General features: G+C 41.7%; 1 protein-coding gene across 3 annotated transcripts in view; it reads left to right on the top strand.

Moving 5' to 3' along the window:
* DNAH7 (dynein axonemal heavy chain 7) overlaps positions 1 to 19,014 on the top strand; it is a 262,909-nt gene that overhangs the window by 154,234 nt on the left and 89,661 nt on the right. For all 3 annotated transcript variants that reach the window (XM_069983597.1, XM_069983598.1, XM_069983599.1), the window contains 6 exons: positions 233 to 401; positions 1,417 to 1,543; positions 10,929 to 11,148; positions 12,250 to 13,122; positions 13,920 to 14,149; positions 17,288 to 17,618. In XM_069983597.1, the coding sequence (XP_069839698.1) occupies positions 233 to 401; positions 1,417 to 1,543; positions 10,929 to 11,148; positions 12,250 to 13,122; positions 13,920 to 14,149; positions 17,288 to 17,618 (1,950 nt within the window). The remainder of the gene's footprint in view (positions 1 to 232; positions 402 to 1,416; positions 1,544 to 10,928; positions 11,149 to 12,249; positions 13,123 to 13,919; positions 14,150 to 17,287; positions 17,619 to 19,014) is intronic.

Raw genomic sequence — 19,014 nt, forward strand, 5'->3', positions numbered from 1 at the left:
TCTGTCACCCACAGAAAACATTAATTTGATTTTAACTACATGCTGAATGTCAGAAATGTCATGCCTTTTGCAAAAAAAAACAACAACAACTAACAGATGGTTTCAGGAAGTTAAGCGATATAAAGAAATGGGGACAGAGTAATTATATGTATTAAAAGGTGGAGTTAAAATATTTAGATTCTACAGTGTACAGTGTATAAGTAATTTAACATTCACATGATCTTCTTTGTAGGTGGTTTTTGTAGATGATGTGAACATGCCTGCTAGAGAAGTGTATGGTGCTCAACCACCTGTAGAATTACTTCGCCAGTGGTTAGATCACTGGAACTGGTATGATCTAAAGGACTGTTCCATGATCAAGTTAATCGATATACAAATTATATGTGCTATGGGACCAGCAGGTAATTTTTTTCTAATAAATTTGTTATTGCATAATAGATTCTGTAAACAATAAATTATTTTTACATTTTGAGCAGGGGGGGGGGGGCTCTGCTTTCTTATTTGGGAGACGACTAGGCTGTTTAAGGAGTCTTTTAGCCTCCAGAAAGAAGAAAATAACTGACCCTATGGTGCTACATATGGAAGGTAGATTTCTTCCCGTCAAAGCTAAATCTCCCCTAGAAGGAATAGTACCCATGTGTAGACACCTGATTCAGAGTTGTCACTACAGAATTTGGGGCTGCTTAGGCTTTGGCTTAGAGATAGGCCTTTGAGGTAGGTCTAAGAAGGTTATGGTTGTCCTTTGGAGACATAGGCTATGCAGTGATCACTGGGGAAAAAGATTCCTCTCTCCAAATAGAAAAGAACTGACTTTCTAGTGTCAGCTATAGGCGGTAGCTTCAATGTTGGGGGTCCATGACATGTATGTCCAATTTATAGCTATAATGGATACATAGGGTCTTATAGTAAAATCCTTTTGAGAGTTCAGATGAGCAAATACAAAAATTTCTGTTTCTCACCTGGCTTTGAAAGTGGCAGTTACTGTAAGTTTGTATATACAGGAATATCAGCGTAAAATGTACTGATTAACTATCAATAGGATATTCATAGAATAGTTCATCAGTATACTATATTAATCAGAATACTGATAGCTGGCACCCAGCCAGCCAGTCAGCTGTTTGGTGCTGCACTATACAGTGAAAGGAGTTTGTCTCCAATCATTGTGTAAGGGGGGATGATGTATAACTGAACTCAGGCCTTATTGAAGTAGCTGCACAATCTACCACCACCATCTTATTGTGACTGCATATTCCTGGACTGTGAACTGCTGCATACTGGACTCCTTTTGTGCAGTGCCAGGTGTTTTTCTGTTTTGCATAAATCTACATGAAGTTTAGATATGAAACATGCTGATAAAGATATATTCTTATTTTCAATGATCATACTACCTTTGTTTCTCTTTCTTTTCCTGTTTAGGTGGTGGAAGAAATGTTATAACCCCACGATTTCTCAGGCATTTCAATACTATAACAATTAATGATTTTGATGACAACTCCATGTATACTATCTTCTCCAGGATACTGGAGTGGCATCTTTCAATAAGGTACACAAAGATTATCCTAAAACAAAAGTAGAAGCTGTTTTGGGTGAATGTATCTTGGGGGAATTTTTGGGAGAGACGTCATTGTAGTTTTGAATGCTTTTTCAAGACAAAGCCAGTAATGAATTTGAAGGGGAAAACAATTATGAAGCAATACTTATACCTTTGCCGAATCTACTTACAACTTTGGCTCCAAAAGAGCCATAGAGAAAATGTTACATGTGAAATAGCCCTTAAATAATGTACATGATGTGTGAATAAAGAGGGGTCGGTATTAAATAGAGCCACCTCTTGACCAGTACATTTAGATCCAGCCAAGCTTTCTGAGACAGCAGAGGATATATGGGGAGGGGGAAGCCGTGTATCTGCTGAGATAATACCACAGTAAAAATACAAGGACTATACAACTCCATGTTAGTGGTACTAACAATATAGAATACAATATTCAGCACTATTTACCTGCAAGTTCTCTGTCCCACTCCAAACAAGCTTCTCCAGGTCACAAAAAGGTGCTTTTGTAAGAAACAAAGTTGTATATCAATGCTCATAAATAGAGGAAATGGGCAGCACTCACCATGCCCTGTCCAATTTAGTGTAGAAAACACATGGCACAGGTGCAGAGGACTACAGGGTGACTCCCAGAAATATAAGGTGCATGGGAGACTTGTTGGGAATTTTTTGTGCCTGACCTGAAAAATGTACTGTACAATGATTCTAGTCTCTATTCTTAGTGGTACACCTGCATAAATACTTTTAAGGCTAAGTTTAATTTTTTTAATAATAGTATTTCCATGTTTTATAACCAAATATATTTGGCATTCAAATTATTAAGGCATCATAGGTTGAGTAAATTTTCCTGATGTTTTTTAATGTGAGTGTTTTTTTAATCAGTGTAATCAGTGGCATCATTACTTTTAATGACCTGCTAGTATTATTTCAAAACTGCTTTAATAAATGTAAATGTCAAGTAGGATGTTTACATATTTCAATGGCTGCTATAATTGAGCATTGGATACCCAGATGATGAGCAACCATGTTTTCCTAACAAATTACACATAGCGTGTTCTTGAGAAAGCTGGAGCTACAGGAAATAACCTTCCAACAAATGTTTTACTATTATTAAAGGAATAGTTCTCTCTAATAGTGTTATGGGCTAATGCAAAGATATGCCAACACACTGGTTGTGGTTGGTATGACCCCCAGTGATGCCTACAAAATATAGTACCCCCAGCCAGTTTCTGTGGAGGTGCCTGCAGTACAGTGGCTCCATTTGAGTGGAGCTAAAAGCAGCCTTGGTAGTCTTGACTTGGAAAGTAACTGCTTATGGATTGTGTGCTTTATATATAGTCTGTTTAGTTTGGTCCATGAAACTGTGCCAATGTAAATATATATGCTGCATGTTTGCAGGCTGTCCGAGAGATTCCCCAGCCAGACTTCAGGTTCAATATACTTATTCACAAAAACAGTGTCGCTACTAAAACTAAAACGTAACTTAATATTGCTAATGAAATACTTAGCAACAAGGGATTCATACACACAACAACAAACAGTGGAGTAGGACCCCCAGATGGCATCTACCACAGAATGCTCCAGTGTAGGCTCACCTTTTTGGGGAAAGGACAAATTGCTATTAAACAATGTAAAACACCAAACACAGGCGTAAGTCATTATGAAACCTTAACCCATAGATATGTCAACCCTGACCCAAAATAATTTCATCCTAAAGAAGTCCATCACTTAAAAACAGCTCTATATAGAGTCCAGATAACACCTGCACACCATAACCTGTGGATAGGGGAAAAGTAAATTTTTCCCAGAATACCCCTTTAATGCCCCTGTGCCCTCATGTAATACCTCCACTGTGCCCTCTCACAATAGTAATGCCCCTTTTACTCTCATTTTACTACCGTAAACTCCACAGAGTAACAGTTCCCCCCCTGTCCTTGCTTATAGTAAAAACACTCTTTGTGCTCCCATACAGCAGTAATAAAGCTCGCTTAGCCCCATAAATAATTATGTTTATTCTGCCTTCATAGAGTAGTAATGTCCCCCTTTGTGTCATAAAGTAATAATGTCCCTTGTACCATACATAGTAACAATGCCACCTGTGCCTCCATACAGTATTATTGCCCCCACTGTGCTCTCTCAATAATAATGCCTCCTCGTGCCTGCATCTAGTAATAATGCCCCTGTACCTCATATAGTAATAATGCCTTTTTAGGCTATGTTCACACAACGTAAGTTCAGTATTAATCACGGCCATTGTTGCTGATTGTCATCCATTGGTGTAATTAATACTGAACTTACATTGTGCTGCAGGCTGAGGGAATCCCGGACGGAGTGTATATACATAGTATACACTCCAGCCGGGATTGCTAGCGCCGCTGCAAATAAGTGACATTTCAGTTTTTTCTGCGGTCGCTATTCATTGAATAGCGGCCGCAGAGAACCTGTCAGTGCACACAATAACCGCACGCTCCATTGTGTGCAGCGGTGAATTCGGATGTGGGTGCACACGGGTGCACCTGCGTCCGAATTCAGTAGAAGTGATCATCCCCGCCTCTGTTTTACTAGGTGTGAACATCGCCTTATACTGCAATACTGTAATAATACTCCCTGTGCCGTCATATAGTAAGAATGTGCTCCTGTGTGTTAGGTTAAAGGGGAACTCCGGATAAGAAAAACTAGTTTTTTTTTTAATTAAAAGTACATTAAAAGTTATATAGATGTGTCTATACAATGTATTACTGTATCTGCATGGTTCTGCCACACTGGTAGCTGATAGAAATCCAGGAAGTGAAAAAAATGGCCCCTGTGCCAATCCACATTGTCTCCTGCTCCCACTGCTCTTCCACCTTAGGAGAAAAATCTTCCATGCCTCTGTCTCACATTGTGTGTGTTTGCTGAGGACAGGCTGATGATGCAGACAGGGGGCAGGGCGTGATCTCCCAGGAGGCTTGGCTGGATCCCCCAATCCCCTAAATGATTCACCATCTCTGAACGGCCAGAAGCAGGTGTTGCACTGATTTCTCTGATTGTGCAGAAGTGTGCAGTGAAATTAGGGCTGTGTTCACACATGTTGGAGTGTCATTGCAGTACTGCAGCGTATTCACAAAAATGATGCAGTAACACAAGTTATTGATGCTAAATGGCAGAGAGGATCAGAGCCTTATTGTGGGGCTCAACTTCAAAGATAAAAGATGCTTGATCATAATATGTGCGTGGAAATGAAAAGAAAAAAAAATTAAAAAGTTCTCTACTTTATTCCAATATCAGCGTTACAGGTAGAGAATACAGTGGGCAGTGTGGTGTTACAGTTAGAGAATACAGTGGGCAGTGTGGTGTTACAGGTAGAGAATACAGCGTGCAGTGTGGTGTGTGACAATCTGGGGGTTACTCACTCGCTGGGATCGCCATCTCCTGGGCCTGAGACGGTTGGCACATCACAAATTGCAGTCCAGTCAGTGCTGTATGCTTTATACTGACCTCAGTCAGCTTTATTTATCCGTTAAAAAAAACACAAGACATAGGCAACACTGCCAATAAAATAAAACCTAGGCCGTCTAGCCACTGACTAACACCACAGCTTCCCTAGCTGTCACTTATGAGCCTAATGCTCAATATCACCAGCTCCACTGGTCTTACCCAGACTTCTTGTCTGCAGCTCCCACAGGCCTAGTGCTGCCTGTTCTCCCACACTGGGAGTCTTCACCTGGGGGCCATCACCTGGGAAGCTCTGGAGTCTCTAATAGAGCTCCACCAGGTGGTTTCAGAGCCTCATTAGCTCTAGGGCTGGAGTGGAGTACCTGGACCAGGAGCTCCACCTGAACTCCAATTCCCATTCCAGAGGCATAGAACTGCCTCTTACAGCCCCACCATGCCACATATCCTCCCCCCCTGACAAAGGCCGTAGGACTTGTCACTTTATTAACACCCCCTCCTGGGTCAAAGGTCCTACATTGGGGTAAGATGTGACACCATTCATGCCTCATTTTCTTTTTCTGGGGACACACATCACACTTTTCATGAGGTTTTTGTTTTCCCCGCATTTTCCATAACACAGAACCACCGTACCCCACTTTCTCACTTTGCCGTTCATTTCTTTCATGACCACGTCCATAAGTGGAGACATACATAGGACGGCTGTACTGAGAACCACTCTCAGCGTGCACACAGTCCTTGTTCTCATATGTAATTTGGGTTCCCTTATTGGTAACATCCAGGCTGTTACCCTTGGCAACATGAAACCTCTCACTTCCAGCTACATTGGAGGGGACTGTATGAGTGACACTCGGCTCAGACATTGACTGACAGTTCTCACTACCTCTCACTTCAGACAGGGCAACATACAGACTGCATTCACTTTCAGTCTCCAAAGTGAAAGTCTTCATACCAGCTCCTTCATGCACATCTTGGTACTGAGGACATGATTTCTCCAAAGTTACCTCTTCATTATTCACATCAGCCTCAGTAACTTCAAGACTCCCTGTAAGAGGTAATGTGTGAGCCAACACAAGCTCTTCAGCCGGACCTTCTCTGGCCACCATCTCATCACCTGCTACTTGAGGCATGTTCACATTAGTCACAGGAACAGCTTCTGGGACCTGACAAAGAAGAGATTCTATAACAATAAGTGGTGGCTGTTCTACTACTGTGTGACCACCACTAACATCACTGGATGCTGCTGCTGTGTGACCACCACTAACCTCACTGGATGCTACTGTGTGACCACCACTAACCTCACTGGATGCTGCTACTGTGTGACCCTCACTAACCCTACTGGATGCACCACTCAGGTCTATCTGGCTCTGCATTGTAACACAGTCACCCACACCAGACTTACTGTCATAGACACAGGGGGCGCTCTCAGACAAACCACGTGCATACGGCTTCCTACCAGGCCAAGCACATCTGGCTATCTCCATGCAACATTTCAGTCTACAACCATATTCACACTGGTCACTTTTTCCCCTTCTTTTATTTCGGAGATACCTATTGGGCACAGCACAGCTGTTGTAGGAACATAGTTTAGGTTTGAGAATACACAACACATTTTCACAATGTTTCCGCACCACATGCATTCTCACTGCATCACTTTGGGAAAAACGTGCCCCACAAACCCAGCATACATACCGCTTACTGCCACAGTCACTTCTCACATGCTGTTTGACTTTGTAGGTCACTCTCTTGGCATAATATGAACCCATGGGCTTGTGAGTCTGCTTACCCTCCTTGTTATCTTCAGCAGATATTTGGTTGCCACTAGCAACCACATTGGCCTCACTTGACTCAGTAAAGGCCACCAAACTCTCTGTATTGCTTTCAACCACAGCACATGCATCCCATGCAATACTCTGGTCCTTACACACCATGACCTCTAGGGGCAGCACTGCACCTTCATCACATGCAATCATCTGGTCATTATACACCATGACCTCTAGGGGCAGCACAGCACATTCATCACATGCAATCTTCTCGTCATTACACATCATGACCTTTAGGGGCACACTAGAGCGAATCCCCTCTGCTGCTTTTTCTGCTTTAGAGGTTAGTTCCCACTCTGCATTCATTGGAACTAACGCTGTAGTACACCCATCATTTACCTGCTTAGGTTGTGGGACATAATTATGGGTTAAATGCATGTTAGGCAGCAAATCTGACATGACCTTACTGCTATCACATAACTGCTGGGTGACATTACTGCTATCACATAACTGCTGGGTGACATTACTGCTATCACATAACTGCGGGGTGACATTACTGCTGTCACATAACTGCGGGGTGACATTACTGCTGTCACATAACTGCGGGGTGACATTACTGCTGTCACATAACTGCGGGGTGACATTTTCAATAAACATTGCATGCAATACATTATCATTAAGTTCATCTGACTTTTCAAGTCCATGTTCAGACTGTGCAATAATCTCATCAGACATCAGGATGGTCTTGTCAGCCACAGGATTCTTCTCCTCACTTGGTAGCATTGCTGAACATTTGGACTTATTTTGGTCACAGTTCACACAGTAAGACAGTGAGGCTCCACCCACTGGTAACTCTGGGACATGTGTATATGGTTCTCCTGGTTCCTCCCCCTTAGGCAGTGGTACAGTACACTTTACTGGGGACTCTCCCTCCCACAACTGCCAGAAATAAGGAAAGTCTCTGCCAAGTATGAACTCCACCTCAAGCTCTGCACAGACCTCCAGCACATGATTTACTGTCCCATAACAGGTTTTAAAGTCAATTAGAATAGTCTTACCATACGGCTCTGGTCGACTCTTCACAAACAGTATAATATCTGGGTGGACCCTGGACACCTCCTGGCGACAGTCCAGGTCAACCAGCAGTGGGATGCCACCCACCAGCAATTCACAGGTTTTTGGTTTGAGTTTCTCTGATCTCCTGACCAGAGGACAATAAGATGCACAGACCCCCGCTCCCATGCACCTCCAACATGGCTCCCTCTGCTCAGTGACGGCCACTTGCTGGTGTGGTTGGTTGCTCCTAGCAACAACATCATGGCGCCTCTGCAAAAGTGACTTTTTAACACTTGGGCACTGGGCAAAAGCACATCCAATTACACAACAGTCCATTCTCATACATCTCAAGCCTGGCTCTGGCTGGTTGGCTTTAGGGATGGCACCCTCACGCTTTTTATCTGGGGAATCAGACCAGGATGCACCTGGGACCTTGGTACAGCAACCACTTGGCTTGGACCCCTGTGCTTTCTGGTTAGTAGCCCCCTGCAGTGCAGTGCGGGTATTTGGACACCAGCTCTGTGTAGCAGTACATGCACTTTGTACAGACGCTCGCTTATCCAATGTCCTTTGCAGTTGGGCCTCAACAGCCTCCCGCTCTGCTTCAAACTGCTCAAGGTTATGACCCATCTGTTTGGCCATGTCTTCACGGCGCTGTATGTCCCATATACGTCTGACATAGTCCTCTGCTAGACCCATGGCAACTATATTCTTTATGCAGCAGAAACACCAGCTTCAAACATAAGCAATACTGGCCTTATCCAGACAAGACAGTCTCTGTAGGTCTCTCTCCACAGCAACACAGTCTCTGTATGTCTCTCTGGCCCTTTAAATCCAGCCACAAACTTCATGTGCCATTTTCTTGCCCACAGCAATCCTCCACCATATGTGACAATCTGGGGGTTACTCACTCGCTGGGATCGCCATCTCCTGGGCCTGAGACGGTTGGCACATCACAAATTGCAGTCCAGTCAGTGCTGTATGCTTTATACTGACCTCAGTCAGCTTTATTTATCCGTTAAAAAAAACACAAGACATAGGCAACACTGCCAATAAAATAAAACCTAGGCCGTCTAGCCACTGACTAACACCACAGCTTCCCTAGCTGTCACTTATGAGCCTAATGCTCAATATCACCAGCTCCACTGGTCTTACCCAGACTTCTTGTCTGCAGCTCCCACAGGCCTAGTGCTGCCTGTTCTCCCACACTGGGAGTCTTCACCTGGGGGCCATCACCTGGGAAGCTCTGGAGTCTCTAATAGAGCTCCACCAGGTGGTTTCAGAGCCTCATTAGCTCTAGGGCTGGAGTGGAGTACCTGGACCAGGAGCTCCACCTGAACTCCAATTCCCATTCCAGAGGCATAGAACTGCCTCTTACAGCCCCACCATGCCACAGGTGTTACAGGTAGAGAATACAGCGTGCAGTGTGGTGTTACAGGTAGAGACTACAGCGTGCTGTGTGGTGTTACAGGTAGAGAATACAGTGTGCTGTGTGGTGTTACAGGTAGAGAATACAGCCTGCTGTGTGGTGTTACAGGTAGAGAATACAGCGTGCAGTGTGGTGTTACAGGTAGAGAATACAGGGTGCTGTGTGGTGTTACAGGTAGAGAATACAGCGTGCTGTGTGGTGTTACAGGTAGAGAATACAGCGTGCTGTGTGGTGTTACAGGTAGAGAATACAGCATGCTGTGTGGAGTTACAGGTAGAGTATACAGTGTGGTGTGGTGTTACAGGTAGAGAATACAGCGTGCTGTGTGGAGTTACAGGTAGAGTATACAGTGTGGTGTGGTGTTACAGGTAGAGAATACAGCGTGCTGTGTGGTGTTACAGGTAGAGAATACAGTGTGCTGTGTGGTGTTACAGGTAGAGAATACAGCGTGCTGTGTGGTGTTACAGGTAGAGAATATAGCGTGCTGTGAGGTGTTACAGGTAGAGAGTACAGCGTGCTGTGTGGTGTTACAGGTAGAGAATACAACGTGCTGTGAGGTGTTACAGGTAGAGAATACAGCGTGCTGTGTGGTGTTACAGGTAGAGAATACAGCGTGCTGTGAGGTGTTACAGGTAGAGAGTACAGCGTGCTGTGTGGTGTTACAGGTAGAAAATACAACGTGCTGTGTGGTGTTACAGGTAGAGAATACAGCGTGCTGTGTGGTGTTACAGGTAGAGAATACAGCGTGCTGTGTGGTGTTACAGATAGAGAATACAGCGTGCTGTGTGGTGTTACAGGTAGAGAATTCAGCGTGCTGTGTGGTGTTACAGGTGGAGAATACAGCGTGCTGTGTGGTGTTACAGGTAGAGAATTCAGCGTGCTGTGTGGTTACAGGTAGAGAATACAGTGTGCTGTGTGGTGTTATAGGTAGAGAATACAGTGTGCTGTGTGGTGTTACAGGTAGTAACTGTGTACTGTGCGGTGTTACAGATAGAGAATACAGCGTTCTGTGTGGTGTTACAGATAGAGAATACAGCGTACTGTGTGGTGTTACAGGTAGAGAATACAGCGTGCTGTGTTACAGGTAGAGAATACAGTGTGCTGTGTGGGTGGGACAACAATGAAATGATAAAGTACTGCAAACAATTCAGTAACACAATGAAACTGCAATGTGTGAACACAGCCTAGATGTTCTGCAATAGATTTGGACGGGGAATGTGCAGGGTGGGGGACTGTGATGAACAGCTGAGGGAAAGCATTGCATTCTGGAACCTGTAGTACTGTGTTCAACTGCTCAACCAGGAAGTGCAGAAATACAAAACAGAACCAAACCCCCTAAAACGAATGGATTTTTGGTAGTTTCAAAATTGGAATAGATAGGTAAGTAATACTTTATGCTTCTGCAGAAGTTTCATTTTTTTAACCTTTACCTGGAGTTCCCCTTTAAGTTTGCTTTATTCATAAGGATAGGTAATTTGCCAAGACCCAAATTTTGTATGGCTGTACATATACATTTACAGTTCGTGAATTTATAATGATCTTTGCACAATAACCATTTATACAGTACATCATTTGCAGATTATTAGCCATTAATACTTTGTGTATAAAAAATGAATGAATATGTTTCCTGGACTGTATTCAGTTTGACATAAACCTTTTTGTACTATTTATAAATATGAATTTCTTTTTTACACTGTAGGAATAGCTTTCCAAGTGAATATACTGTTCTAACACCACAAATTATACACAGTACCATGGCAGTGTACAAGGAAGCAATGAAAAATCTGTTGCCAACTCCAACAAAATCTCACTACCTTTTTAATCTTCGTGATTTCTCTCGTGTAATTCAAGGCATCTGTTTATCACGTCCTGAGACATCAGATTCTCCCTTACTAATAAAGCGCCTATGGGTTCATGAGGTATAAATATTTTCTTATTTAGCCAACTTATTTTTTTCAACATCATTGAATATGTTATTTCTCTGTGGGCAGATTTATGACTTCTGTTATTTTTTTTAATCCATTTTTGGCTTAGGCTATGTTCACAGGAAGGGCCCTATTACATGGGGCGATTATCGTGTAGAAAATCGTTATATCGTTCTAATTTAAATGATAATCATCCTGTGTAATTGCAGAAAACAATTTAAAAATTGTTCATGCGTTGTTGATTGTTTATTTAGATCTAACCCTAAGGGTACTATTACACAAATTGATTTTTCAGCGATTAACCATAAACGATCTCAAACAACCGATATCACGAACTATCTTAAATCGCTCACCCTATTACATGGAACGATGATCATTACTTACAGTGGTTCTTGCGCTCATCCTTTCCTCGCTGATTGTTAGTTTCAGAGCTATTACATCTAGCGATCAGCAACAGATCATTGTTCTAGCAGCTGGAGCGAATTTTTTTTATTTTATTTTTCTGTTCATTTTATAGGTCTCGTGTAGTTTTAATCTCCTCCTCCTCGAGGCTGTGCTGCCCTGCTCTGTGTTGAGTCTGTCCATAAGATGGCTGACATGGAAGAACAAGGGGCATGTTACCAGGCCCCGCCCCCCAGTGTCCAACACTGAGCCTGTATACGCCTATGGTAGACACTGGAGGGCAGGGCATGGTCACATGCCCCTTTTTGTCGGCCTTCTTATGGACAGACTCACCACAGAGCAGGACAGTACAGCTTGGAGGAGGGGAGTCTGATTTTAGCTTCATGAGGTACACAGGAAACTGTTGTCAGTATATACAGTGAGTACACTTCCTAATACTGTATACTGAACTATTTTACTATAAAGTGTCCAACCCCTTTAAGGACCCTCCCTACTCCACTCGTAGTTTTAGTGTACTAATATTGACAAAAATGTTACTGTATTACAGTGGTCTAAAGCTAAGTTTTACTGAGTTTGCAGAATTTTCTGTAATTTGTAAACTAAAAGTTGGTAATGGCTTGTTTATAAAACAAGTAAAGGATGAGGTATGGTAAAAAAAAAGTTATGGGTTGTTTGTATGTTTCTTTGTTTCAGGTTCTTCGAGTTTACTATGATCGCCTTGTAGATAATGCTGATCGATCTTGGCTTGTTGGCTATATTGAGGAGGTTGTAAAAAGTCACATGAGAGAAGACTTTCATCAACTTTTTCAACATCTTGACTTCAATGGTGATGGCAAAGTAGAGGAGGATGACTTGCGTAGCTTAATGTTTTGTGATTTTCATGACCCTAAAAGAGAAGACACAAACTATAAAGAAATAACTGATGTGGATAAGCTGCGTCTAGTTGTTGAAAGCCATTTAGAAGAATTTAACAACATAAGTAAAAAACCAATGAATTTGGTTTTGTTCAGATTTGCAATTGAACACATATGCAGAATCTCCCGCATTTTGAAGCAACCTCGTAGCCATGCCCTTCTTGTTGGTGTTGGAGGAAGTGGACGTCAGTCTGTTACCCGATTAGCTGTTCACATGGCTGACCAGAGACTCTTTCAAGTTGAAATTTCAAAAAGTTACGGTAATTCTGAGTGGCGTGAAGACTTGAAACAAATTTTACGTCGATCTACAGAGGGTGAAATGCAAGGTGTTTTTCTGTTTACGGATACCCAGATTAAGAAAGAATCTTTCCTAGAAGACATTAACAATTTACTCAATGCAGGAGAGGTTCCAAATCTTTTTGCTGCTGATGAAAAACAAGAAATATGTGAAAGAATGCGACAGATAGACAGACAGAGAGACAAATCGAAGCAGACAGATGGCAGCCCTCTTGCTCTTTTCAACTTGTTTATTGACCGATGCAGAGATCAACTTCATATTGTACTTGCTATGAGCCCTATAGGAGATGCATTTCGGAATCGCCTTCGTAAATTTCCAGCTCTTGTTAACTGCTGTACAATTGACTGGTTCCAGGTAATATTTATATTATTACTCATAATAAAAGCTTTTCACTTGTTTTCATTGAACATATAAGACATTACTGTACATAACAAATTAATAAGTTAGTACTAAATTGTTCTGCCCATAACGTACAGTTTCTCATGAGTTTAAAAAACATGTACTAAAGCTTTAGTTGCTCTTTAAAGAGAAGTCCGGTGAAATTTTTTAAAAAAATTACTGTATTGCCCCCCAAAAGTCATACAAATTACCAATATACACTTATAATGGGAAAGGCTTATAAAGTGCTTTTTTTCCCTGCACTTACTACTATATCAAGGCTTCACTTCCTGGATAAAATGGTGATGTCACGACCCGACTCCCAGAGCTGTGTGGGCTGTAGCTGCTGGAGAGGATGATGGCAGAGGGGTGCTTAGTGTACCTCCAGTGCCCTGTGCCCCTCAGTGTCCCCCTCCTATCATCCTCTCCAGCAGCCACAGCCCGCACAGCTCTGGGAGTCGGGTCGTGACATCACCATGTTATCCAGAAAGTGAAGCCTTGATGCAGTAGTAAGTGCAGGGAAAAAAACACTTTATAAGCATTTCCCCTAATAAGTGTATATTGGTAATTTGTATAACTTTTGGGGGGCAATACAAGTCTTAAATAAATTTTTTTGCCAGACTTGTCCTTTGTGCATGATATCAGTATCATATCTTGACTTAATTAGCTGTAATTTATTTTTCATCTGTTAGAATTCAGTTTCATTTCTGTGAAAAATCATCGTGAAGTATTTTAAGTTGCTTATATTGTGCTGTTTTAAACATTTTCACTAGTCCTGGCCAGAAGACGCACTTCAAGCTGTTGCAACACGATTTTTAGAGGACATTGAAATGTCAGAAGAAATTCGAGATGGATGTATCGATATGTGTAAAAGCTTTCACACATCAACTATTACCTTGTCTGACAAGTTTCGTGCAGAACTACAAAGATATAATTATGTAACTCCTACATCTTATTTAGAACTCATCTCCACTTTTAAAACTTTACTGGAAAAAAAACGGTCGTAAGTATTTATTACCATGAATTTTTTTTTTAATATTAATATAATAATAAGAAGAATTAAATGTGACTGCCAAAAGAGGATTGCATACCTGGATCATTTGAATGTAAATCTTGAGGAGGCACAGTTGCTGGTAACCCTCAAAGGTTTTAATAGAGTAATAAGTGTGATGTACATCAGAAGAAATTTTAGTAACAGTATGTATCATGAATATGTCTGTTTCTAAGCTTCACTAAGCTGTTATGTCAAGCTGTTCTTATGATGCATCTCTTTTTGATTTATGGCATCTTCAGGAATCTTTAACCCCTTAAGGTCAAAGCCAATTTTCGTTTTTGCACTTTTGCTTTTTCCACTTTATGTTTAAAAGTCCATAGCGCTTGCATTTTTTCACCTAGAGACCCACATGAGCCCTTTTTTTTTGCGAAACCAATTGTACTTTGCAATGACAGGCATTATTTTTCCATAACATATGCTGCAAAACTGGAAAAAAATCATTTGCGCTGTCAAATTGAAAAAAAAAAAAGGAAATTTTTTGATTTCGGGGAGTTTTGCATTTACGCCGTTCGGCCTATGGTAAAACTGACTTGTTATGCATGTTCCTCAAGTCGGTACGATTACAACGATATGTAACATGTATAACTTTTCTTGTATCTGATGGCTTGTAAAAAATTCAAACCATTGTTAACAAATATATGTTCCTTAAAATTGCTCTATTCCCAGGCTTATAGCGCTTTTATCCTTTGGTCTATGGGGCTGTGGGAGGTGTCATTTTTTGCGCCATGATGTTTACTTTCTATCGGTACCTTGATTGCACATATTCGACTTTTTGATCACTTTTTATTACATTTTTTCTGGATTTGATGCGACCAAAAATGCGCAATTTTGCACTTTGGAATTTTCTTGCGCTTACGCTGTTTACCGTGCGAGATCAGGAATGTGATTAATTAATAGTTCGGTCGATTACGTGCGCGGCGATACTAAATATGTTTATTTATTTGTTTATTAATTTATGTTTATAAAATGGGAAAAGGGGGGTGATTTGGACTTTTAATGCGGAAGGGGATTTTTTATTAATAAAAAAACATTTTTACTTTTAGTTTTACTTTAACAAGAATTCCCCCTGGGGGACTTCTATATAGACAGCACTGATCTCTCATAGAGATCAATGCTGTGTATATGCACAGCAAAGATCCATCAGATCGGTCATAGATTGCTATGGCCTGCTGCAGGCCATAGCAATCTATTGCCGAGCCGGGATCAGCGTCATTCCGACGCTGAGGCCCGCCAAGGGCAGAAGAATGGATCTCCCCCCCCCCCTCCCCTCGCGATCGCATCCCGGGGGGGAGATCGTCCCACTAGACAACAGGGACAGGGAGAGCACAACATGTAAGTGCAGCTGTCAGGTTTGACAGCTGCACTTAGAGGCTTAATTAGCTGGCGCGGCAACGGGACCCGCGCCGGCTAATAGAGGCACTACCCAGCTGCACATGTCAGCCGGGATCAGCGCCGTTCAGAGCAGGATACGTCATCAGATACGTCATGGGTCGCTAAGGGGTTAACCAATTTCTAGATAATAAACAAGTCATATTGGAAAAAGGGTATTTCATGTAACGTTGAAATGTTAAATATGAATATAATATAATGCACTGCAGTGTACTGCTGGGAAGCCTGTGATGATGAAGGGAATCCCTGCTCTGTACGGGGTTTTCCGCTCAAGAATTTCTGCTCCTGTGTGGGCCCCAGGCTGTAAAGGCATGGCCAGGCTTAGAAGGAGGTATACATTGTATGCCTCCTGCTTAATCTGCTAAGAGGTAAGTGGTGATGCTCTGTATCACCATTTAACTTTTCTTAGGTCAGACACATCCATTTGTTTTCCCTCTTCCCCTTCTCTAGGCTTAGTGCACTGCATCCAGCCCAGTTAGGAAGAGGTAAAGTAGTGATGCACACTTGAGCTACCTATACAATAGTACGTCTTAGCACTACTCAATCGCTGTTTTGTAAGTAGCAGTGAAAAAACTCATTAAAGTATCATCTATTTTATATTTGCCTCAAACTCAGAAATTGCTGAAATTTTAACCCCTTCCCGTCAGTAGCATGTATATATATAGGTTTCTACTGCACATACCCTGTGCAGTAGGAATATATATATATATATATATATATATATATATATATATATATATATGCACACGTTCTTGCACTGACGGGGTTACTGATGTGAGTGGGACCGCTGCAGTCAGAGCGGTCCCACACACATCAGTGTGTCCAGGGCTGGAAGTAATCAGAGGCAGCTACGATCACGCAGCTGCATCTCATTAACCCCTTAAATGCCGCAATCTATAGCGATCGCAGCGTTTAAAGAACTCAGTGACAGAACAAGCATCTGTCACTGAGTGATCGGTACCCCTGCAGCATGGCTGGATCGGCGATCCATGTATAGGATGTAGAGTCTTCTCTCAGGCAGGCTCTATTCATAGATCGTCGATAACACTGATCTATGCAATGCTATGGCATAGCATAGATCAGTATATACAAAAAGTGTTAAAAACAACCAAGGATTAAAAAACCCTTATAAACCCCCTCCCAATAAAAGTTAAAAATACCCCCTTGCCTATTTTAAAAATAAAAATATAAAAAAATAAATAAATAAACATATTACATATTGTAGTGTGCGGAATTTTCCGATCTATTAAAATATAACATTATAATTCCCGCACGGTGAACGGTGTAAACGGGAAAAAAAGCACACCAGGATTGCTGATTTTAATAAATTATATATCAGAAAAAAATGTATAAAAAGTGATCAAAATTTTTCTGTAACACCAAAATGATATTAATAAAAACTAGAGATCAAGGCGCAAAAAATGACACCCCAACCAGTCCTGTAGGTGGAAAAATAAAAGCGCTATGGCTCTTAGAAGGTGGGGAGGAACATTGCATTAATCTGACCCAGACTTTTGTGCATTAAAGGCCTTGGTCTTGAAGGAGTTAAGAAGAATCACTTTTCCTTATGTTAATACAGTCTCTTTAATATACGGTACTAATTACCCTCAATGCGATTTGCTGATTATTTCAGTTTGCAGCAAAGACATTTAGTGACCAATGCAGGAATAAGTAGTTTGCATTACTTTGCCTTAACAGAGAAGTTATGAAAATGAAAAGAAGGTATGAAGTTGGATTAGACAAACTAGAGTCTGCATCATCACAAGTTGCAACCATGCAAAGTGAATTAGAGGCTCTTCAGCCCCAGTTGAAAGTAGCTAGCAGAGAGGTGGATGAGATGATGGTCGTCATTGAGAGAGAGTCAATTGAAGTGGCCAAGACTGAAAAGATAGTCAAAGCTGATGAAGCTGTGGCAAACGAACAAGCAATGGCAGCTAAAGCAATTAAGGATGAATGTGATAGTGATCTGGCTCAAGCTTTACCCATATTGGAATCCGCTCTTGCTGCACTGGATACTCTTACTGCTCAGGTACATTTGTTCTGTTTTCTGATTACAGTTCCTCTGTATGTTCCAACATAATTAAAAATATACTTTGCATGCCATGTAGTCCATTAGCTTGTAATGCTGAAGGTGGAAGGCAAAACCAAATAAACTAGTGTTCATCAGCAAAATGTCTGTTAAAAATTAAACTTTTATTATATAGTGATAAAAAAAATAAAACTGAAAAGGAATCTGTCAGCTCCTGGGCCCTACCTAAGGTGCTGACAGTGTGCTGTAGCTGGCAGCCCCCCAGTGAGCATGGTACCTTTTTTGTAATTTTCTGTGCAGCGGATGATTTACAATCTCATGTCTCCTACTGTACTAAAGAATCACAGAGCAGTTGTTCGTGCCACACTCTGGCATGCATCCTCCTCCCTCTTCATGAATAAACAATACTGCCCGGCCTCCTGCTCGCTCAGCTGTCAGATTGCAGATCAGTCCTCTGTAGGCAGGTTATGTCAGGAAGAAACACTCAGGTATAATTGAATCTCTTCTCCCAAATGTGTTGGAGCTGTGGTCTAGGGGTAACTCACCTGTCTAGAGACCACCAGCAGTTCATTCTTTGGTTTGAATCCCCTGATGGAAATTAAATAGATGTATTTTTTTTCATTATTGTATCATTTTTAAGGCTATGTTCACACAGTATTTTTGCTCAGTATTTTGGTCAGTATTTTGCAACCAAAACCAGGAAGTGGATTGAGAACACAGAAAGGCTATGATCACACACTGTTGAAATTGAGTGAATAGCTGCCATTTAATAGCAATATTTCCCATTAAATGACGGCCATCCGCACAATTTAAACAGATTTTTTTCCCCAAGGGTGTTATTGCAGAGGAGAGGAGGAGTGTTCAGTTTGCCATTATTGGTCCCAGGGCTGTATCTGCCATGAGGAGAGATAAGTGTCTTGCCTCAGGTGGTATGTTTTATGGAGTGGCCATACATCATTCCATTTAGCATCTTTTGCTACACACCACTACCCTCCTCCTTCTTGTACTCTTGATACTGTTGACCTTTATGACTTGCAAATGTTGGCTGAATACAGATGTGAAATCCAAGGCTGTCAGAACTAAAAATGCAGTATTTTTTGGAAACCGTATAGAGATGTAAAGAGAACAGAGTACTGTTATACGCTGCAGGTTTTCTGCACACAAACCTTTTTTAATGGAGGTAGGGAGCTATTCAGTTTGCGCCTCAGACAGCAGAAATACTAGGATCAGACCTGTGTGTGCCCCTTACAGAAAACCACCTGGGGAAAAGCAATTCTTGGCAGCTGACCCAGGCCAAATCCTAGAATAGCCTTATCCACATTATCCACTGTAAAGTTCTAGATGCATTTTCACTGCATGGCTCCCATGTTTCATTAGTACAACATAGAGAAAAGGA

The sequence above is a fragment of the Dendropsophus ebraccatus genome, chromosome 9 (assembly GCF_027789765.1).
Source record: "Dendropsophus ebraccatus isolate aDenEbr1 chromosome 9, aDenEbr1.pat, whole genome shotgun sequence".
NCBI classification, from domain to species: Eukaryota; Metazoa; Chordata; class Amphibia; order Anura; family Hylidae; genus Dendropsophus; species Dendropsophus ebraccatus.